The sequence below is a fragment of the Lacerta agilis genome, chromosome 2 (genome assembly GCF_009819535.1).
Source record: "Lacerta agilis isolate rLacAgi1 chromosome 2, rLacAgi1.pri, whole genome shotgun sequence".
Lineage (NCBI taxonomy): Eukaryota > Metazoa > Chordata > Lepidosauria > Squamata > Lacertidae > Lacerta > Lacerta agilis.
This window is the reverse complement of record NC_046313.1, coordinates 11,090,807-11,114,691: the sequence shown is the minus strand read 5'-3', so window position 1 is coordinate 11,114,691 and position 23,885 is coordinate 11,090,807. Positions and strand designations below refer to the sequence as shown.

General features: G+C 47.1%; 1 protein-coding gene across 5 annotated transcripts in view; it reads left to right on the top strand.

Annotated features, from left to right (window-relative positions):
* Positions 1-23,885, top strand: part of ZNF385A (zinc finger protein 385A) — a 180,982-nt gene that overhangs the window by 83,654 nt on the left and 73,443 nt on the right. For 3 of the 5 annotated variants that reach the window (XM_033138554.1, XM_033138552.1, XM_033138555.1), the window contains exon 2: positions 20,534-20,718. In XM_033138554.1, coding sequence (XP_032994445.1) covers positions 20,534-20,718 — 185 coding nt within the window. The remainder of the gene's footprint in view (positions 1-20,533; positions 20,719-23,885) is intronic. The other 2 variants (XM_033138553.1, XM_033138556.1) reach the window with 2 other exon arrangements.

Here is a 23,885-nt window from a genome sequence, read left to right as displayed (position 1 = left end):
TGTTTGGGTGCTTCAGTATTCCCTGTTCAGGAACACACACACAGGTGTGGGAACATGTGTGTATCAATGTGGGGTATGTGGACTTTAGGCCTCACCCCTGCTCCTGTTTTGTTTTTTTTGCTAAGTCTCACAAAACCAGGACTAGCTGAGCACTCCCTGCTGCTTCCCCCACCCCCAAGCCCAGGGACAAACTCAATTACACTTGGATTTCATTTCAGCTGTATCTTTTTCATGCTGAGACCTGCCTAGGGAGGAAAACATTTCTCAGAGGTGGCAGGATGAGGGGAGCCAACTCCCGGTAACAGAAGGGGATGGGAGAAGCCCCACAGGCATCCTGGGAGACTGGTGGGCTGGTGGGCAGGGAATTGGGAAGCTTCTCTCTAGGAGAGGCCCTGGCCTACACGGGAGTCTGCAGAATGCAGTGTAAATGAGCCAGTGGAGCCCCAAGGGGGGTTGAACAGACTGAACTACTTCAGACTGAAGGGCTGTGTGTGTGTGTGTGATGTCATTGGTTGTGTTTTTTTTTTTAATGCTCCCTTCCATAAACCGCATGCGTGCACACATGCACATGGCACAATACCTCTGTGGGTTTTGTTTTACTTGTAGGGATGTCTTAGATGAGTAATTACAAGAGCTAACGTTTGCTTGCAGTTTGAAGCGTCCTAGTCTGTCCTGCTCCTAGTGGGCAGACCAGGCCTGCTTTGGTGGTGTTCGGGTGTTCGGGTGCTGAAACAAGGATGGAGTGGGAAGGCTGTGGCCCTCCAGATGTTGTGGGACTCTCACTCCCATCAGCCCCACTCAGCATGGCCAAGAGTCAGGGGTGATGGGTCAGGGCCAAGCATTCCACTTCCTTGTCCTGGAGAGTGGATGGGCAGTGGTACTATGGGAACTATCCCATTACTCAATGAGTACTGCTACTAACATGGACATCTGGTCTGGTACCCATGTGGCCACATATACATCACCAAAAAAGAGGAAATACATCTCTCTCTCACGCACACACACACACGCAAAGGACTCAGATTCGCACAGAAATTGCATGTGCTAATTGATGTGTACAGAAGGACAACACAACTCATCCTGGTGGTGGGCAGGGCAGAAGACGGGGAATTGGTGACCTGTGTGCTTCCTCAGCCTGCTGCCCAGGTACTGCTTTCTTTGGATAGGCAACTTCAGACCCTCTCCTCCTTTCTTATGGCTCCTGCTCTTTAAACTAGGCTAGGACCAGACAGCACTTCAACAGAGGACTGCTCTCTGTAAAGTGAAACTCATCGGTTATGCCATCAGCAGCCCCTAAATCTTCTGCCAAGACAGTAGTTTGCTAAACAACGGTTGGGAGGAATTGGCCCACTGGACTCTCTATCTGACTTTGACAGAGATGTCCTTGTTTATCTTTGTCCCTTCCCCCATTTTGGCGGCGAGGAGATTTAACTCTGCCAGAGAGGTCTTGCAGAGATTCTGCAGGAACTGTTCAGAGATGGGCAAGAGAAGGCTGAGATGGACAGCAGAAAGATAGGTCCTAGCCGCTTGGGAACACTGTGCTGCCTTTTTGATCCTGACAAATGACCTGACAGTAGTTGAGGATCATGTCCTTAGTTGCCTAGTAACTGTATCACATTCCCTTATGATGCAAAACACCAACCTGGAGGAGGCAGTAGTGATGGTTCCTCTTTCAAGCCAATGAGACCCAGGGACAAATGTCCAGTGTTTGGACTAGCTGTTAGGAACTACCGGTATTTCCTCTTCTCTTGCAAGAAATCTTCCTATGGGGCCACTACTTAAGGTAAAAGTACCAACCATTACTCCAACTCATCACAGATCCATGGCTTGTTGGGGTGTGTTTCTTACTCCTGGCATTCAGATCCCTAGAATTTTCTTTATTTGGTCCAAGCACTCTAAGTAGGGTCTGGTCTTCTGCCCCTCAAACATGACCGTCTTGAGGTGTGGGGCTCCCAGAAAGTTGACTCTGATATGAGGCCAGACAGCAACATGCCCCATATAATAAGACCCACTCAACACAGCCTTGCAGTGGTGAAACAACCCGGGAGTCCTGCCTCCCATCTGCCACTTGTGCTGTCTGTTTCGCATCATTGGATAATATTTGGATCTGCAGAGGGAATTGTGATGACACCATTATTATTAGTGGGGTATATGTCATGCTGCGTCTCCCTCCTTTCCATTGGCTTGTCACCTGCAGTCCCTTTTGGAACCTGGGAGGCAGCAAATTGATTCCAGGGTGGTGGGGATGGTCGTATCGCTATCCCCTCTCCCACAAGGCCCCCCCCCCCCCCGATCTGCGGTTTTTCCAGCACCCCCCTCCTCCCTCTGCTGCATGCTTGCCCCACTTTTGAGCGTCTTTAATTGGCTGTGCTTTCCAGAGCCCCTTATGAGCGGTTGGGGTGGGGAGGGAGGGGAGCTCCGTGGTGGTGGGGGGAAGGGTGGCTTGGGTTCTTGATGGGGGAAGGAAAGGAATGGGGGAACTGGGAATCACTGCATCTGGGCTATTTCCAGCTTTGTCCTTTTTACATAATCGCCCTGCGCTTTCCTGCATGTGCGAGTGAGCGAAGCTGCTGGGGGATGGGGAGGCCACTGGGGGGGTGGGGCCTTTGGTCAGGAAAACGGCATACTGCACCCCCACCTTCCCCTCTCCAAAAGAAATCCCAAGGGAGACATTAGCTGGGAGAATCGGTGGTGCTGTCGCGCCTGTCTGGTCCACTTAGTTTCGTGCCCTTCTGGGATTTGTTGCCGCTGCAGCTCAGTGGCCTCAATGATTTTGCTCTGTTGCATCTCCTCCCACTGCGCCCGAGCTTGTGAAATGCTTCCACTCCCTACTTATGAGCAGAGGGACATGGATCACAAAAGTAGCTTGTAGCTGGTCTTGACCTGGGGACAGCAGCTCACCTCTGGCACCTCTGGTGTTGTTTAAGCCTCTGTAGTGACTTGGTAGTTTTTTTGGTGGCCCTTGACATTGCAACAGCAATGGGGGTGAGGAGCAAGGGCACCATGGCTTCACCTGTGTCCCGCTCCCCTCTGAGGGGCCAACCATACCTTTTGGAAGGGTGTTTTTGATAGGGGAAACGAAGATGGGAAGGGTTAAGTGCCTCCCCCACCTCCCCAGTGCTACTGCTCTTGTCCGATTCAGAAGGCCCTCACCTCAGCTTCTTTAAAAACTAGAGATAAAAATGTCGGGCAATCCAGTTGGGGAATCTCCTGCATGTGCTTGGGGGAAACGAAACAGCATGACTGCCTACTAGGAATTGCTAAGAAGTCGAAGAGTGTTGAAAAGAGGCTGTTGTTCCCCGATGCCTCCTGCTTGTTCTGTGCTCCTTTGGAGAGGCAGGAACAGACCCAGGGGGGTAGACATGATGACTGGCTAAGCCAGCTCTATCCACTTCGTGCTAAAGCCTGGGCCACCTTGTTTGTTGGGCAGGTGGCGTATTTGCTCTGTGTGCTGTACTGCAAAGGCCAGAGTGGTGCATATACCCCTGGTGACTCTCTTGTTGCTAATGTTAATGCTCTCTCTTCTTGGTTGGGGAAAAGAGTTTTGCATACGTTTTCCTCCTTAAAGAAAAACAGGCCATGACTGATGGGTGAGTTGTAGGGTCTGTAAGAAAAGGTGTGTGTGTTTGCCAGAAAATTTTGAGTTGCGTTCCCTAAATTAATTGTGACCTAATTTGGCAAAAAAAAAAAATCCCCCCCAAAATTGGGAAGGCGGTTGAAAGGGTTTTGGCAGTAGCTGTGGGTGTTCTTGGATTGATCTGATAATCTAGGCCCATTCCATTCTAGGTTCAGACCTGGTTTGGGGGCCAAATTGTCTTGGTTGCCCTGATGAACAGTATTTATTGAGTGAGGGGCAATGGGAGTGATACCTGGCTAGTAGTCTGTCTCTCTGGATTGGCTCCGTGGGAACAGGGTCACTGTTTAAGGTGGTTCTGTTCCGCTCTGCAGGGTCAAATACAGAGATCAGCATTGGGGGAGTAATCCTTGGCCCCCTTGTGCTATGGTGCTCTACAGAGTACTGTACTATTCTCTGCTCAGTGTTATTTAATACCTATATGAAACCACTGGGGGCAGTCATCTGTATGCTGATGACACAGAGCTCCAGTTCTCTTTAACATCTGAATCAGGAGTGACCATGCAGGTGTCTGCAAGCAGTGATGGGCTGGACGAGGGCCAGTGAACCGAATTTGAATCCTTGCAAGATGGAGGATCTGAGAGGGAGTGGTCCCTGTGTCTGAGAAATAGGTCAAGTTCCTGCTCTGAATGGGGTTGCACCTGCTCTGAAGAGCAGGTGCGCAGTCCGGGAGTGCTCTTCAATGCATCTATGCCACTGGAATATCAGTAGCTAGGAGTGCCTCTTATCAGCTTTTGCTGGTAAGCCAGCTACGACCATTCTTGGAGCATGGGAGCTAGACCACTGTGGTCTAGGCACTGATAACTGCAAGACTGGGTTACTGTGACACACCCTATGTGGGGCTGCCCTTGGCCATGGTCTGTAAGCTGCTGCTAGTGCAAAAGAGCTAGGCTGTTGCCTGGGGCATCCTCTCATCACCATCGCTAAGCAAACTGCACTGGCTACCAATAGGGTACCAGTCTCAGTTGCTTCTAACACTGAAAGCTATATGCAATTGGTGCTCAGGTTACCTGAGGGGTCACCTTGCCCCATACACACCCGGCTGGAACTGTGTTACTTTTGTTAAGAGGACTGCACACCTGACATCAGCTAAAAACCAGGCATTTAGAATTGTACTTCCAAGCCTATGGAATCTGGTTCCGATTGAAATTAGACAAATGCATAGCACAGGCTACTGAAAACTTACCTTTTTAAGAGGTCCTTCCCTAAAGCTTGTTGAAGCCGTTTTATAATGCATACTGAATCTGATGCTTCTGAGATTTGCTTTTGAATTGGTCTGCGTGTATTTCTAGTATACATTAGGTTTTCTGATACCTTTACTGAACACTGCTTTGGAAAACTTGGTTGCGAAGCAGCTTATAAATTCTTAATCTAATAAAAACTACCCCCTGTTAATATTACCTGCTGCATAAATGTCTCAAAATGTTCCCCCTCCCTTCTCTCATAATCTAAAGTATTTGAACTGGAAATATTTGATTAGGGAAGGAATTCAATAAAGCACAGCTATTTTGGTTTTAAAAGTCCTACTCATAGTATTACATGAAAATTATTTTTGATGAAATACTTGTAAATATTTTAAGATATGACAGTTCAGCAGCATGCAGTATGTATCTTGGGAATGCTGGAGAGAAATAGACTGGGGAAGGGGGAGTGAATCCCTCCGAGTGCGTACTGCTCCCCCCCCCACTTCCCGTTCTGTGGGCTTGTAAGGGAATGTGAGGGCTTTGGATCTAGCAGATCCAGTTTTCCCTTTTTGCCGAGGGGCAACAGCAGGGGTCTTTTCATGCTGCTTGGAAGGGGGCTCAGAGGACAGCCTCCCTTGCAGACCTGCAAAATTCCAGGGCCTCATGGATACTCTCCCAACGACTAGCGCAGGGGTAGGGAACCTTTATGGCCCAGTGGGCCAGATCTCTTTCTTCCTTCTGTCAAAGTTTGTTCATGGGGGTGGATGGAGATAGCGACCACGTGGAACTGAACTCGTACATCAGCGGATGTGGGCGAAGTTCAGCCCTGCTTTCTGCAGGGATCGGCTGTGCAAATAAACCAATCCTGCAAGGTAGCTCTACCTTCCCTACATCTGAGTTCAGGTGTGGAGCTGGTAGGTGTGGTTTAGGGCAAATGAACTGGTGGACCGAACTTGGACCATGTGCCAGAGGCTCCCCATTTCTGGACGGAGGGTGGAGGATGAAGGGAACTGGTAACATACCAATTTTGGCACATAACATTTGTTATGTTGCTAATTAATTTTACAAAACAATGGCATTTTAAGACATCGATTCCCCTCCCGCAATGGAAAAATGTAGCAAATTTCTGTGGCTAGTTTTGCGCCTTACATCACTGCACAATGGTTGCGAGGGAGAGAAGGGAAAGGGGGTATAAATTTTGTAACTTAATTGCTAAAAATAGAGGAGCTGAATGTCAAACTTAATTAAAAAACTACACCCTTTGATCTTGCCCCTAATCCCAGATGTGACAGATGCTGTTGTTCGATGGTGAACAAAACTCAGATGCAGTTTCTGGTTTATCACATTATGTGGTCCACAGCTCAGGACTTGCACATTTCACTTGATGTGTATGTTGCTTTTTAAGCTTCTACGGCCATGCAGCAGAGCGGAGCATCCCGCTTCAGGCTGCACCAGGGGAAAGGTTAGGTGAAGACCAGACCAAGTTGTCTCAATACTGCAGCAAGAATCCCTATAAGTGCTGGTCCTAGCCTAAGGGTGGGGGAGATGCTTCATTTCGACTCCACTTTAGAGAGAGAAATATCTTGGGAACACACTCTAAATATTCAGGCCTCAACTGCATGCTGGCACACGTTCTGCTTTGTGTTGGTTTCAGAGAAGAAGGCAAGAAGACGAGGACTCGTATGGGGGCCTTAAGGCATAGAACTGACTCAGTCTAGAACATGTAACATTTCTGCTGTCTTAATAGCTGTTCTGTACCTATATTGTACCAGTTTCACTTTGTGTCCAGGCCTGATTCACAGTGCTGATAATTGACCTTTAAAGCCCTCAATAGCCTGGGTTGACCTAAAAGATCAAGTTGCCTATGCATTAAGATGTACTTCAGAGGCCCTGCTTAGGTGCCAACCTACAAAGACAATCCCTGTGGTGGGCATACAGAACAGGGCCCTGTCAATGGTGGCCCCACAGTTGTGAAATGAAGCCCCCTCATTGTGTGATCAAGTCCCATCCCTCACTGTGTTTGTGCATGGGCCTTGAAGGACCTTTTTTGTGATGACCTTCAGTGGCTAATTGCAAACAGCTAGAGAAATAGGTTCCTGGAGCAGTGCTGAGGAATATCTGTTACTCATTATGGGCACTTTGTCACTTCCTGCTCTGTCACTGTGCAAGGAACCATGGCAGTCCAAATAACAAGGCCAAACATCACATTAAGTAAAACATGGCACTGCAATTTGTATGGGTGACAACTGTTGTGGGTGTTAACAGGTGGCAGCGGCGGCTAGGGAATGCACTCAGCCAAACTAGCCCTCCTTCGAGTTTGGAAGAGTGGGAGATGGGGGAATTCTGTGCAAACCCCACTGCCGACTAACATTGATTTTAGTGAAGCTTAGGCTCAAACCAAATGTTAAAAGTGATTGTATGGCTAGTAACCACATCTTGGTAGTTGTTTTTCTAAACTAAACCCCCAACATTAGACGCAGCCAGCACATCTCAAGTTTCAGTGGTACCGCAGCAAGAAGAAAGCACAATCTTGGTGCAAATCTCTTCCTCCGTGCCCCCTCCCTTCATTCCTTGGTGCTGAAAATAGCCTTGGTAGGTGGGATTGGGGGGGAGCTCCCATTGGTGCCAATGGGAGCTTCCCATCCCATGGCTAATTCTAGCATCCTTTGTTTCCTCCTCTTTGCAGTATCATCAGTGCAAGGTGGGCAAGTATGTTTGGTGGTGGGAAGGAGGTCTAAGGGGAGAGGTTTGTATTTTGGTGAGATGCAAGGGGAGGGATTTGGTAAGGTCTAAGGGGCTTGGTGGCTTGGTGAGTGGAGCAAGCAAGGGCACCACCGTGTGTGTGTGTGTGTGTGTGTGAGAGAGAGAGAGAGAGAGAGAGAGCGCGCGCCACCTGGCTTCTTCACCTCCCAGGTACCAAAATGTTCTGGCTCAGTTCTGGCCCCCTCAAATAGCCAGCAGTATCAGTTTCTTAGGTGCCAGCCTTGTTCAGGCTTGTGGGGAGAGGGTGTGTGTGTGTGTGTGTGTGTGTGTGTGTCCATGTCCACTTCTAGCATCATATTTCTTTTCCACAAAAACAACAGCAGCAGCACCAGGTGCATGACATTTTCCCAGCCCCAGATCATTATTGCAAAGCGTCAGGCCTTCTCTTCCTTACTATACACAAGCCCACACACACACACACACACACACACTCACCCTTCTGTCACCACCCACACAAATTGCAGTGCCATCTTTTATTGATGTTCTGTGTGGCCTCGTTAGGGAGGAAAACATGCTTGCATTAACACAGGCAGATGGTTTCGGATGGTTTTCCTCCCTCAAAATAAATTTTGCTGCTGGTGGTGGGCATGATGGGTAGAAACTCAAATTGCTCAACTGCTGAATTCAGGGAAATCCCTCTTCTCTGTATTTAGATCTCTGAAAAGCTGTCAGTCAAGTGACTTGTGGCGCTGGTGATGGGCAAGTCATCCCGTCTCATCCCCCAGTCCCCGTCCCCCCCACCTCCAGACTTCATTTTCATAGCTGTTCCTTTCTGGCATTGCTGCAGAGGATTGCAGACATCTAACTCCTGTGCACCATAGTTGGTCTCCTGACATTTAGGACTTGCTCAGAGGGTCAGTTGACAGTTTTGCTCTGTGTTGTAGCCATTGGAGAACCAAAAGTACCAATGCAAAACACAACATTGCAACATTGCACATAATGGTTAAGAAAGGAGCTGTTTTACTGTGAGGAAAGAGGGGGAAGATATCTATAGAGAGCAGATGGGTTTTCTTCAACCCCACAGTGCTCCCTTCAAAGCAAGCTTAGGATGCAATTCCTAACTTGTTAGGGCAAGAGTGGGGGACTGTTTTTGGCTTGGCCACATGCTTATCCTCCCCCATCCCTGCAGCCCAATTTTGACAGGTGAGTGGGACAACCTGCCAAAGTCCTTTGTGCAGTTCTCCACAAATGCCTACAACCAGGAATTAGGGTGTAAGCCCCAGGGAACACAGTGGGACTTAAAGGTAAAGGGCTCCCGACCATCAGGTCCAGTCGTGTCCGACTCTGGGGTTGCGGCGCTCATCTCGCTCTATAGGCCAAGGGAGCCGCCGTTTGTCTGCAGACAGCTTCTGGGTCATGTGGCCAGCATCACTAAGCTGCTTCTGGCGAACCAGAGCAGCACATGGAAACGCCATTTACCTTCCCGCTGGAGCGGTCCCTATTTATCTACTTGCACTTTGACGTGCTTTCGAACTGCTAGGTGGGCAGGAGCTGGGACCGAGCAACGGGAGCTCACCCCGTGGCAGGGATTCGAACCGCCGACCTTCTGATCAGCAAGCCCTAGACTCTGTGGTTTAACCCACAGCACCACCTGGGTCCCACAAATGCCTACAACCAGGAATTAGGGTGTAAGCTCCAGGGAACACAGTGGGACTTACTCCCAAGTAAATGTGCAGAGGATTAGGGCATTAATTTCTAAATCTGAGATGTGCTAGAGTTCAAGTCTATATCCATTTAGATTGGATTGCCAAACTGCCCTGAGATCTTTTGACGAAGGGCGGTATGTAAAACAAACAAACAAAAAATAAATAACACTAAAGAGTGGGTTTTCGTGGCGGAAGCTCCAGAGCAGAAAAAGAAATCGTGCGGATATGGAGCTTTTAAGTGCGGACCTGTGTCTGGAAAGAGCAAGGCAAAAGGTAAATGTGGATTAAAGGGTAAAGGTAAAGGGACCCCTGACCTTTGGGTCCAGTCGCAGATGACTCTGGGGTTGCGGCGCTCATCTCACTCTATAGGCCAAGGCTGCCGGCATACAGCTTCCGGGTCATTTGGCCAGCATGACTAAGCTGCTTCTGGCGAACCAGAGCAGCGCACGGAAATGCCGTTTACCTTCCCGCCGGAGCGGTACCTATTTATCTACTTGCACTTTGACGTGATTTTGTGGATTAGCCCTTAGTTTATAGGTAATAGCTGTGGGTGTATTAGGTAAGTGCATTTGGCTTCATTCTCTCTCTCTTTGTGTGTATGATCTGAAACCCAGAAAGAAGGCCCTTATTATCTCCCTGGTCTTCTGGAGGGATCCTCTAGCTCCTGTTCTGGAACCTTGCCACTGTGCCTGCCGGGTAAAAGTGGACGCTAATCTCCTTTAAGCCCTCGCGCCATCCTAGTCCTCCCGAGCAACTGTGCCAGGGACAGGCCGGGCACAGCAAGGACACAGGCGGCCTTTAAAGCAGCAGGTTGATTTTGACTCTGCACTTCTGCTTGTTCCCGGGCTGGAGGAACAAAGGGATATTAAGGCAGGATTCAGTAGGATTCTGGAGGGCTGAGGCTGTGTTTTAGTCTTGTGGGAACCCCATAAGCTTAGGAGGGCTTCAGCCATGGGGCAGGGCTGGTGGGGACATGCTTCTCCCTTGTGCCTGTAACAGGAACCGAGAAGGCAGTCGCTACAGGGACAGCTGACTCTCTATCTCTGTGGCTGGTTCCTGTCTTCCTGTTGCACCGTTGCTCTCCTCTGCCGGGGCGAAGACCACAGAGGTAGGTGGGGGAGGCTAGAATCAAAGTTATTCTGCACCTTGGGTATGATGTTGAAAACTGCCTATGATTCTTTGTGAATGCAGAGAGCGGCGTTGCTCTATCCCTGCATCTCTGGGGTGAAAGCTGGGGCTGAGCTGAAATGCTTCCTCCAACTTCACCATCCACGTTGGGAAGTTGGTGTGGCATTTTTGGTGGCCTTTGGTGGTGCAAAAGCTAGCACGTGGAAGCAAGGGAACCTCTCATGAATCCTGGCAGCTGGCTTCCCCCTCCCAGCAAGCCCTTATAAGGTGGACAGGAAGCGTTGCCCTCTAACTGGTAGGCTTTATGATGACACAAAGTGGTGACACTGTGTTGCCATGTAGCCCAAGGGTGGCCAATATGGTGCTCTCTGAGTGTCGCCTGACCCCAGCTCCTATCGGCCTCAGCCAGGATAGCCAACTGTCAGATGATGGGAACTGGATTCCAGTAATGTAGAATCATAGAATCGTAGAGCTGGAAGGGACCACTAGGGTAATCTCTTCCAACCCTCTTCAATGCAGGAATCTTTTTCCCAACATGGGGCTTGAGCTATCCAGCAGTTGTAGAGGACACCATGTTTGCTACCCCAGTATAGCCAGTCAGAGCGAAGGCTCTGCTTCTTGCCTTTGCTGTGAAAGAACCTGGGAGTGGTGGAGGAATAGCACTTGCCATCAGAACTTTTGGGAGTACCGCTGGCTAAGAAATGCACAGTGGAAAAGGTGAACCAAAAGAGATTTTGTGATTATTATTATTTTTAACGCCCACCCCGCCATCCCTTTGGATTTTTTGCTGGAAAGGTTCCGGGGGGTGGGGGGTGGGAACCCATGTTTGGTTCAGCCCTATATACTTTGCATGGGGAATTAATTATCCAGTCCACTTTTTTTTTAATGTGCCGATTAGGACTGCACTGTGATTGCATATCCCCTTGGTGAGGACTGTGTGAGTGCAGCAGGAGCTGAAACCTCCATGGGTGGTCAGGTTAATCTATGGCAAACTTAATTTAGAAGTAGGACTGATTTCAGATGTACGTGTCCCGTCCCCCTTGCACACGTGTGGGTGCTGCCAGGGTGTGTTTCCATGACTTCGTAGTGTCTGCAAGCTGATTTTCATGTAGACCTGATGTTTTTGAACACTGAACGTAAGATCCCAGCTAGATCCAACTAAAGACCCCATCTTGTCCAGCATCCTTTTTTTGCAGTGGCCACCAGCCAGATGCTTATGGGAAGCGCAAAGAGAACATGAGAACAATAGCACTCTCCTGCTTGTGATTCCCAAGTAACTGGTATTAAGAGTTAGTAGTACTGCCTTTGATACTGGTGGTAATATAGCCATTGTGTGTAGCACTCATTGATAGCCTTATCATCCTTCCCCCCCCCATCCTCTTTTAAAGCCATCCAGGTTGGTGGTCGTTGCTACATCTTGTGGCAGTGAGTTCCACGCTTAAACTATGGGCTGCGTGAAAAAGTGATTCCTTTTGTCTGTCCCAAATCTTCCAGCATTCAGCTTCCTTGGATGAGCCCTGTTCTTTAGATTTGTGAGAAAGCGGGGAAACTGCTCTCTATCCACTTTCTCTCTACCACCCACAATTTTATATACCCCCAGCAAGCCTTCTCCCCCAACCCCACCTTTACTTGCCTTAAAAAAAAAATTAAAAAGACAAGAAAATCATAAATAGCAGGCAGGATGATACGACGTACCTTCAAGAGAGTGACCTAAAACAGTAGCTGTAACATATTCTTACAATACATCTAATAATACCCAGGGCATCCAATGAGCTAACAGAGGAAAGGATCAAAAGGACAATGAGCAAAAGTTTAAAAATTCTGTCCAATAAACTCAGATGGAATGAAAGTCTGAAATGGTTGTTCATGCTCGTGTATGAGAGAAAACTCCCACCAGATTGCAGCAAAATTCTCTGGCTCTGCCTGGACTCTTAAGAGTCTTTAAATGATGGGTTGGCTTCTCTCAAACAGTAATAATGCCTTTGAATGCCATCTATCCAAAGTAATGCATGAAGAATCTTTCTGGCCCTGTGAAATGACCAATCAAGCTAGGACCATTAAATAAATTGCTAGTTATTTTCCCACAATAGCTACATTACTCCCCTCAAACACTGATAGCAAACACAATTTGGACTCCAACATCACACTTTCCCCAATAATAACCCCAATTTGTTTCACCACGTGTTCCCCAAAGATGCCCACCCCTGGACAAACCCACCAGAGGTGCCGTCAAGTCCCCTTCTCATTGCAGTTCTGCCAACGTAAATGGCATTGCCCAACGCTTGAACACCAGTGGTGAGCAGTCTTCAGTGAGTTCTCACGAATGGTGGCTGAAACAGAGGACAGGGGCTTAGGGGTCCGAAGGTTATTCCAAAGACCAGGACCCACTTCCTGTCTAGTACCTCTCTCCCAAAGGACCATAAAGAAAAGGTGGTCCTCAGTAGAATACCAGGCCTCTTCTGCGCTCTGGAGAGGTAGCAATGAGAAGTTTGTAAGCTGGGGAGGGAGGGGGGGCTTAGTTGCTGTTCTCTCAACAGAAGAAGAGTTTGGATTTGATATCCCGCTTTATCCCTACCCTAGGGAGTCTCAAAGCGGTTAACATTCTCCTTTCCCTTCCTCCCCCACAACAAACACTCTGTGAGGTGAGTGGGGCTGAGAGACTTCAGAGAAGTGTGACTAGCCCAAGGTCACCCAGCAGCTGCATGTGGAGGAGTGGAGACACAAACCCAGTTCCCCAGATTACGAGTCTACCTCTCTTAACCACTACACCACACTTAGCTCCTGCAAAAACGAGCTAATTTAGTGAATCCTCAGTCAGTTAGTAGAAGCGCCCCTAAACTTATCTGTAACTTGTTGTGCCCCTAAACTTGTTGTACTAGTGTACATTACTCAGAGCACACTTGCTTGACATGGCAGATGAAATGGGAGAGTGATCACGGTAGAAAGAAAGGGTTCTCATTTCTTGTGCCATTTGTGCCAAACTGAACAATGAAAGAAAGGATTTGCCACTTTCTTCCACATTACCTGGGTGCCTGGTAGGAAAGGAAGTGCCCATAAAGGAGCCATTGATTGATTCATTGCCTCCAACCCTACCTGTAAGGTCCTTGGGTAGTTGCTCATGAGAAACCAGGCAAAACTCCGACCTTTCCTTTAGTAGTTTTATTGTGCATACTATATACAATGCAGAGCTAAAAATCCATTTCTGCATCAACTGTCTGCAGAATCTGGGAATGGCCCCTTCTGGTTCTGACCCCAACATAAGAGTTTTGGTATGGTGTAGTGTGGTGTAGTGGTTAAGAGTGGTGGACTCGTAATCTGGTGAACCGGGTTCGATTCCCTGCTCCTCCACATGCAGCTGCTGGGTGACCTTGGGCTAGTCACACTTCTCTGAAGTCTCTCAGCCCCAGTCACCTCACAGAGTGTTTGTTGTGGGAGGAAGGGAAAGGAGAATGTTAGCCGCTTTGAGACTCCTTCGGGTAGTGATAAAGTGGGATATCAAATCCAAACTCTTCTTCTTCTTCTTCTATACGGAAGCATCCCGAGAGCCCTTCCACCACCCTCCACTGAGCCTGGGACAGTTCCCTGACACTACCCAAGTTTTAGTCTTGACCCCGAGAGACCGTAAAATGAATCTGCCCTAATTGAAAGGCATCAAAATACAGTCTCTCTCTCACACCCACACACACCCCAACTTGAGATTTAGCGTAAGGAAGTTTGGCCGGTCATCTTGCCCTCTTTTTTCACAAAATAAAACGGTTTAAAATTGATTGCCATTGTTTCATAATCCTGTCAAAATAGAGAGGGCTTGGAACAAAAAAGGAAGTCGTGGGAGGGCTATTATTTTAATAGCAGCAATCCTGCCTAATAAGAATAAATTGAGGGAATGCCAGAATGCCAGGATCATAAGTCATATGTAACACATTGCAAAACAGGTACATAATTTAAGCTAAGTCCAGACAAATTCTGTGACATACGAACCACCGGGTATTTCAGGGAAGTCAGGCACACCTTGATACCAAAAGCGCCACCTAACAAACAGTCGTGTCCTTGGCCCCAGCTTCTAAAACATTTTCTCCAATTTATCAGAATTAATGCCCAGCCCTGTCACGGAGCTAAATTTGCCAATTTCCTCTGGTGGAAGAGGCATTTGAGGATCTGAAAGAACAGCGAGGTTGTCAGCAAAGAGTCTGAGGAGCTGTGAGCGACCTTTATAATCATAACCCTGTATCAATGAGTTCACCTGCAGAGATCCTGCCAGAGTAGGAATAAGAAGGAAGACAGGAGATATCCCTATATAAAGTAAAAGGCAAAGGATCTAAATGAATTGTTCAAACCACAGCTCAGATCTAAAAACTAAAAGGCCCCAAGCTAAAAAGGCCCTAATGTTGTGAACCTCCCTCTTAAGAGAGTTGTTCCAGCCCCTGGATCATACTGATAGCTCTATTTCGGCGACCCCTTTGTGGGAAGTGTTCTTGCCACTGATGTGCCAATCCACAGGGTTTGCAACTTGCAAAAGTTATGGATTTCACATAGAGCCACCACCACTTGCAAACAGGCTTTCTGTGTGAAAGCTGTACCTGTATCTCTGTGTGAAAGCTGTATCTGAAGAAGTGTGCATGCACACGAAAGCTCATTCCAAGAACAAACTTAGTTGGTCTCTAAGGTGCCACTGGAAGGAATTTTTTATTTTATTTTGTTTTGACTATAACAGACCAACATGGCTACCTACCTGTAAGGTTATTCTTCTGTTGGTTATTCTTCCACACAGGTGTGATCTTCTCTGTGCATCCCCAAGGGATGTCTACACCTGACACCAGCTCTACTGTACTTGATCTGTTCATACCCTACAACATTTCTCCAATGGAAATAGGGACTCCTATTAAATAGAGAAACGAAATATTGACAGACTTGCCCATTCCTAGGCCAGCGCCATGTGACAGGAAAGAGAACATTAGGGACCACTTAAGGTCCAGGCTGCCTTTGGACCAAAGAACTGAGGTCCAGCGCCGAGGGCCTTCTGGCGGTTCCTTCACTGCGAGAAGTGAGGTTACAGGGAACCAGGCAGAGGGCGTTTTCGGTTGTGGCGCCTGCCCTGTGGAATGCCCTCCCAGCAGATGTCAAGGAAATAAGCAGCTATCTTACTTTTAAAAGACATCTGAAGGCAGCCCTGTTTAGGGACGTTTTTAATGTTTAATGCTGTATTGTGTTTTTAATATTCGGTTGGAAGCCACCCAGAGTGGCTGGGGAAACCCAGACAGATGGTTGGGTAATAATAATAATAATAATAATAATAATAATAATAATAATAATTTATTATCTGGCCAGTGTGCCAGACTTTTAGGGGATGCCACATGCCAAATCAGCCCTACTCCAAGGAAGGGACCCCCCCCATCCGCAACACACAAAGTCATCAGCTGTCCCAGAAAGAATGCAATGTACAAAGCAAAGGCATTAAAAACATTTTTTTAAAAGAAACTTCCCTATATAGTGCTGCCTTTAGATGTCTTCTAAAGGTTGTAGAGTTACTTATCTCCTTGGCTTGGGGGTCGCATAACTCCATGCCCTCCAACATTTTTTCCGATGATAATAGGGACGTCCTAAAGAAAAGCAGGACTTTCCGGGATCAAGTCAGAAACCGGGATGGCATCTGTAAATCCGGAGCTGTCCCTGGGAAATAGGGACATTTGCAGGGTCTACTGATCAGTTGTGGTGTGCCTGGGCGGCAGTCCACACCTTAACAGTTTGCCTTGTTCTCGTTTGCTCTGCCTCTGAATGACCCAGGACGGGCAGTAAACCAGTTTAGCAGCCCGCTTGCTCTCACACTGTCATTCCCAGGCTGTGTCGCACATCAGGGCAGCAGGCTCTGTGAAGAAGAGTTCGGATTTGGATTTGATATCCCGCTTTTCACTACCCGAAGGAGTCTCAAAGCGGCTAACATTCTCCTTTCCCTTCCTCCCCCACAACAAACACTCTGTGAGGTGAGTGGGGCTGAGAGACTTCAGAGAAGTGTGACTAGCCCAAGGTCACCCAGCAGCTGCATGTGGAGGAGTGGAGACACGAACCCAGTTCCCCAGATTACGAGTCTACCGCTCTTAACCACTACACCACCTGGGTGAGGGGAGCAGCTTTGTAGTCAAAGCCACAGCTGTGAAAGTCCAGTAGCAGGAACGATGGAGATTCTCTATGGATTCAGGCCTAATAAATGTCAGTTCTGTTTGTGCTCAGAGCAAGAGAAGCCTACGTTCAGTGTGGCGAATATGTTATGTGCATTGATACATCATATGCAAGTTAGGCCTCTCATCCGAAGCAAAGGTTTTTTGTTTCAGGTCGATTAACTGTCTGGCTTTTAAGCAATCGGTCAATCAATCACTTGCATTTAAGTTCGTTTGTATACTCGGAAGCCCTTTTGAGGCTTTTGAAGGAAGCGTCATAATTTTATGTTACTGTTTTGCTGTGTTCAGCTATCTGCCACCCTTTACAGAGGCCAGAAGGCAAAGCTGGGTGTGAGGACTGGTTTAACCTTAAATGTGGAACAGCGAGGATGGTGTCGGCCCTTCTGGATAGAGCTCACAATTCCAGAGTTTCCTTATTGTCAGCCCCACTGATCTGGCGGTGTGTTGACGGTGGTGACTTTTCACTTGCATGTTAAGCTTGTAGTTGATATAAACACAGCAATTAATCATTTAATACTTGCAGCTGTGCTGCAGCTTCATTTGATTTGCATAAATGTGCTGCATTGGTATATATTATAACATCTGTACAAGTGTATACCCAGGACTGGGTGTCATACAGTCATAATCCAGTTGCACCTAGGCAAATCCAAGTTCTGCATCCAGAGAAGCTGAATTTTGCAACCTGTATATATTATGCAGACATTTGCAGACTGTCTTACCTTTTCTGCATTTTTTGTTATTCACTATCTTTCATTACGTATTCTGGTTTGTTAGTTATGGGGTAGGGTATGTGGAGGTGGGAACTATGAAGGGCAATGATATCCTGTTGTTATTAAAACTTACTCAGCTACCTCTTTTACTTCTGAGATTTAGGCTGTGTAAGCCCCACTGAACTCAGCAGTGCTTACTTCTAAGTAGGAATGTACTGGATCACACTGTTAGCAGGCTTCTTGCCATATATATACGTATAATTTAAGTATACATTTATATATTTGCAGCCATAAGGACTAGAAACTTGCTTTAAAAAAATGAAACCTGAAACTCCGACAAAGCTTGAATTTTGCAGTTGATGCAGGCTTTAGCACCCCACCCCAGCACCTTCCCATTTCTCAAATTATTCTCTGGATCAGATAAGCTCTAACAATCTTAGCCCTCTTGCAATCCCCTTGCACAATACTGTAATGATCCACTTCCTCCTCCATTGTGAGATTGTTCATGACCTTGCTGTTGGAAACGGCCCAAAAGGCACGGACCAGTGAGTCTCTGGGTCTGATTTTTCTCTCTCCTTGCGGTGGCACATTTGTGTTTTACTTGATGCATTCTGCTGCTTTGCTTCATCACTGAATTAAGCTCTAGGAGGACACATCCAAGCATAGCGGGGCTTGGGGAAATAGAAAATCTTCCCCTGTGACTTTGTAGGGGTCCTTAGTATAAATATGTTGCAGAGCAAGATGCAGTGGATGTGCAACGCCTTGTACAAGTTTGGGGATTTGCCTACAGAGGCTGCAAAGAGCGGTGGCAAAACTGACCAATTCCTCTTCTGCTCACCTCAAGACCCCTTTTCAATTTCACCTCCACAATGAAAAGGCATCTCCCAGCTTAGTGCAGAGCGGGGAGCAAAAAGAATGCCAGTTTCACTGTTGCTCTTTGCCGCTTTTGCAGTGGCAACTAGATGATGTGCAATTACCACTGAACTTTCCAGGACTGATGGCTGGCTGCACAAATGGTTATGTAAGCAATCGAGGAGGGAGAGAGAAACAGCTTTCCCCCTCTTTTCTTTTTTGGCGGTGGTGGTGGTGGAGGAGGGAATATGCATTCCCATGCAGAAGCCTTTCGGGGGGGGGGACTCCACAGATGTCAGACACTTTGCAGGGTTTCCGTTGGCTATCTGGCTCTAGGTGAGCTGGACCAGTTCAACACATCCCTAACTGTATACCGGTAGTTTGCTGCTGCGCGCCGAGTGTGTGCTGTGGATTTGCACCCTGTCGTGTAAAGCTGCAAGGTAAGTTTATGGCACCCAAGCCAACCTGTTTGCCATGCGCAAGGACTTATCAGTCATAGCCCCAAGACTCACTGCGCTGGGGAGCGCAGCTGAGTGTGCTTGCTAAAAGAATCCCTAGAAAAGAGATAACAAACCTTTCAGGCTCCTGATGTTGCTGGGCTGCATTCCCCATCTTCTCTGACAATTGGCCATGCTTCTTGGGTCTGATGGGAACTGGAAGCCCAACAACAACTAGAGAGCCATGGTTTCCTTTTTAATTAATTTTGCAACTTTCTAAAGTTTAACATATACACGCCAATACGTAATAATTTTTTGTTTTGTTCTGTTGACTTCCCACCCTGTTTTCCATGGTGTTTTTACCGGTATTTCTTCCCCCTCTGCTGCACCCTGTCTTCTATCTCTTCTACCATAACAACCATACAATAATCTCTTAATTCCTTCTGTTGCTCATAGTTCAAATCCCGCTTGCAAGTTCATCATGCTAGAGTATTTCTTTAAGTAATCCGAAAAAGGCTTCCATTCTTCCACAGAACAGTCACTAGGTTCGCTTATTTTGGTTGTTCTAGGATGTCTTTCATGTCTGTTTCTCTAAACAATAATTTTTATTAATTTTTCATTTTTTGTCAACACAACATGAACAAGTATTTTACATTCATTTTCTCATTTACACATTTCATGTCTACTATTTTTAGATTCTCACTAATTTCTATTTACACACATGTTTCCTATATCTACAGTGGCTTCCAATCTTCCTTAGCTGTCTTCCTTCATTCATGTTTTACAGCGCTTTGTCTGTTTCTATAAGCCTTGGCCAGCAAGGTGACAATGAGCATCTTGACTGTGCCAGGCAAATGCAGGATTTGATTCCTGGGATCCACTTGCCACCCACAAGAGTAACCCGCTTGTATTACTGGAATATGCTTTTGCTTGTGACAGTAGCGGTTGACAGGTACAACCAGCTAACATGCCACAGGACATTGGCACCTAGGCCTAATTTATCAGGTGTGCAAGCCTGCAAACTCAACTCTCTCATTTATTCCTTCGACAGATATTTGCATGAAACACATAGCTAGCACGTGTGTGCTCAATTCAGCATGCTGTAATATAGTGAACAGTATGTTGCACAGCTTTGGGTAGACCCAGGGTTCAAAAAGTATGAAGCTCGCTTGGGTAGACCCAGGGTTCAAAAAGTATGAATCTCTCTCTGAGTGTTTTCCCACAGCAAATTTACTGTGGACTTGGTGCTGATTGGGCACGCAATTTCTGCAGTGTCCACACACAACCTCGTCCTCGTCAAAATGCCATCCTATATTCTACCCGTTTAATCTGGAGTTGCTGTTTATACAGGATTTGTATGTTTGTGTGCTGAATATGAGCTGCACCGAGTCCACAGTAAACTGACATGTGGAAGCCCCCCCCCCCCCGTCTTGACATACTTTGCAAGATTGTGGTGCGTGAGAATAAAATGGGCCAATCTCATCTATGCTGCGAAGGAACATAAAAAAACCTCCCACCAAAACCCTTCAAAATCTGTGTTTAACTTGAAAATATTTCTCAAGTCCAACCCCACTCCCCAAATTAAAAATACTTGGATCTGAAACGCATAGTCTGAGATGAGTTTTCTGCAGATTTGAAATGTGAGGCCTTGTCTGGGAATTTGGATGTTTTTAAATTTAAGATATTGATATGTGCAACAACCAGTTATTGTACTCTTTGCTGATAATAGCTTGATTTAAATCTTCAACCATTCATTTTTGCTCTTGTTCAGCCTAAGCTTTCATTTGCATTCCTTGCTGCTGCTTTCAGGGATTGTTGTTACTGCATTGTTATTTTTTTATACTTCGCAAGTCTCTTTGAGAAAGTCCTTTTCGTTTGTAAAATTTGTGCAAGTTTAAAATAATTTGGTCCTAGCCTCTTTTCCTTTGCCCTTTACCCTGACCCTCTGCATCGCCCACACCACAGGGCAAACTGTTGATGTTTCCCCCTTGTCTCTCCTTGCCTAGGCAGCCTGAGCCGGGCGGGCCCAATCCCGGCCATCCTGCGCCCACCACCTGCCATGATGCAGCAACCCCTCGATCTCAAGCCCTTCCTGTCGTTCCCTATGGAGGCGCAGCCGGCCGTGGGCCTCTTCGCAGGTTTCAACACGGTAAGGCCGTGGCTGCTTCCGGCCCAGGAGGTACAGGCTCGGGTAGGACTGTTTGTATAACTCCTCCTACTTTCCTTCTTCTCTTCCTCTGCCCCCACCAGAGAAAGGGGCTTTGACCTGGACACCTGGCCCCTGGGAATGCCAGGTGAGGCACCCAGGGCTCACAGATGAGGGTGAAGGAGGGGTTACGTTAGCCCTGGAGATAAGTGGTGGCTGGTGCCCGTTAGGGACTGGTAGGGTGGAAGGCAGGGAGATCAACTGTAGGTGGCGCCAGAGAGCCCATGGCAGGTTGTATCATAGAGTTGAAGGGACCCTGGGGGTCATCTACTCCAAACCCTGCAATGCAGGAATATGCAGCTGCCCCATACGGGAATCGAAGCTGCAACCTTAGCTTTATCAGCGCCATGTTCTGAAGGCAGTCAGGTGAGGGCTGGCTGGGGGCCACGCTGGGGTTGGTGGGCAAGCCAAATGGATCAGCCTCCAGGGGAGATCTGAACACAGATCCCAGCCTGCTTTAAGCCCATGCTTCGAATGGCTCACTTAAGGAGGCTGCAGCACCACATCTCCTTAAATCACAAGAGATCTTAAATCACAAGAGTGGAAGAAATTTAAATTGTATCTTAAAAATTATTGTATGATTGAAAATTAGATATAATTTGGAAGAAAAGATAGACTGTAGATTTAAAATTTGGTTAAGTGTGTGGGAACTGAGAAATGAGTTAAGATATTGGATAAGATTAATGATTTTTTTAGAGTAAAGTAAGATATTTAATGATGGTAAGAAGTTACTAAAGATGATTGACAAGGAACGCAAGAAGTGGAGATGAGAGGAAGTCAAGATACAATGTAAAGGATAGAAGTTAGTGATTATAATATGTTTTTCTTTTTCTTTGTTTTTAAATGTAGGTTTGTTTTCTTTTTTACGGTTGCATTGTTTTGTATTTGTTTGTTTTATTGTTGCTTTTCTTTTGAAAAATTTAATAAATATATTTTTTTAAAAATCACAACATATCTCAAATCATAGCATTGCAGAGTTGGAAGGGACCACAAGGGTCATCTAGTCCGAACTGCGGCAGTGCAGGAATATTTTGCCCAACGTGGGGCTCACACCCATGACCCTGAGATTAAGTATCATGCTTCTGCCAGTGCGGGGGGGCGGGGGTGGAGGACGACTGGCTCATCAATTGTTTACATGCACTCCAGAGCATCTTGCCACTCGGTCAGTGGTCTCCTGCCTCTGCCCACTCACTGCTGCAGCAGAAAAATGGGTAGGCTGCAGGTGGGCTTCAGCAAATTGTTGGGAGTCAGGTTCTGTAGGGAAATTGGGACTCACTAGCCTCGCTTGGGAGTTTTGCTGACTTTGGAAGTTTGCTAGTGTTTCAGTTTGTCTTGTCAGGCAAGTAAAAAATAATAATATAGTACTACCCCGTTTTACGAACTTAATCCATTGCAGAAGTCCGTTCTTAAACCGAAACCATTCATAAACCAAGGCGTGCTTTCCCTAATGAGGCCTCCCGCCACCGGTGCCCTTCTACCGTTCAGATTCCGTTCTTAGACCAAGGTAAAGTTCTCAAACCGGGACACTTATTTCCGGTTTTGCTGAGTTTGTAAACCAAATCGTTCTTAAACCAGACTGTTGTTAAACCGAGGTACCACTGTAATGACAGGTTAGTACCACAAATAGGAGAAGGAGAAGAAGAGGAGGAGTTTGGATTTAATATCCCGCTTTATCACTACCCGAAGGAGTCTCAAAGCGGCTAACGTTCTCCTTTCCCTTCTTCCCCCACAACAAACACTCTGTGAGGTGAGTGGGGCTGAGAGACTTCAAAGAAGTGTGACTGGCCCAAGGTCACCCAGCAGCTGCATGTGGAGGAGCGGAGATGCAAACCCGGTTCACCAGATTACGAGTCCACCGCTCTTAACCACTACACCACACTGGCTCTCGTGAAGGAACGTAGCCTTTAATGTATGTGGGTTGAGGAGATCAGATCCACCGCGTGAGTGGTGCATCATAGAATTGTAGAGCAGGAAGGGACCCTGGGGGAATCTTTTGCCTATCATACCACCTCAACTTGTATGCCAGGAATGGGGATGCTGTCCCCCCCCACCAGATGCTGCTGGACTACAACTCCCATCATCCCTGACCATTGGCCACACTGGCTGGGGCTGATGGAAGGCCTCCGGTTCCCTGTCCCTGCTGTACATGCAGCCTCCTCTTCACTGCATGTGTCCCTGGCCTTTATGATACGAAGTAGCACGTGAGCATGCCTAGTAACGATTTGCTGCCTTGTGGAGAGTTCTCGTCTCCATCGGGGGGGGGGGGGGGATCTGAAGATCAGTGATTGTGCTCAGGTCATTCGTTAGGAACCAGGACTCGTGTATGTGTTAAAGAGCAGTAATCAGGCTCTTTTGCAGTGACCCCATTCCCATTCCTGCATGGAGGGAGGCAGGTATTCTCAGCTGGTGATGGTGTGTTTAGTCATTTGGTCTCTTTGCCTATGTTGGAGTGACCTCTGCTGGAGAGAGAGAGAGAGAGAGATGAGAAGCTGTACTGGCTACTGGCTCCCTAAAGGCTATTTTTCTTTTTAATGGAATAAGCTTTCTTGGACTACAATCCACTTAATCAGATGCATGAAGTGTTATTCCGAGCTGCAGGAATATGGGTGCGTATAATTGCAATCATTGCGGTCAGAAGGAAATGAAATGCTGCAGAGGGTACAGATGGTGATGATTACATCCTTAATAGTGGCCATTCACAAAACAAACAGGCAGGCAGATGTGACGATAGCACAGACATCCTGGCATTGGTAAGCCAATTAACGTAAGCAGTGTGATTGTGTTGATTCAATCCGCTAGCGATAGCACGGAACCTCTTGAGGAATTACAATTCAGCAGTTTCATGCTGCAGTCTTCCTTTGAAGTTCCTTTGTTCCAGTATGGCCCCCTTATGGTCAGATACAGAGTGGCCTGGGAAGTTGAAATATTCCTCCACTGGTTTCTCAATATTGCCATTTAAACTTTTGCGTAGAAATGGGCCTGTAGAAGGACTTTGTTGACAGATGACGACATATATCTTGTTGAAAGATGTGCAGACAAACGAACTCCTGGTGTTGTAGAGGACATTGCTGGGTCCTATAATAGTGCTGGTAGAGAAGACATAGTACTGGGTCATACACATACCTGCAATTTAGAATTAACCTGAATTTATT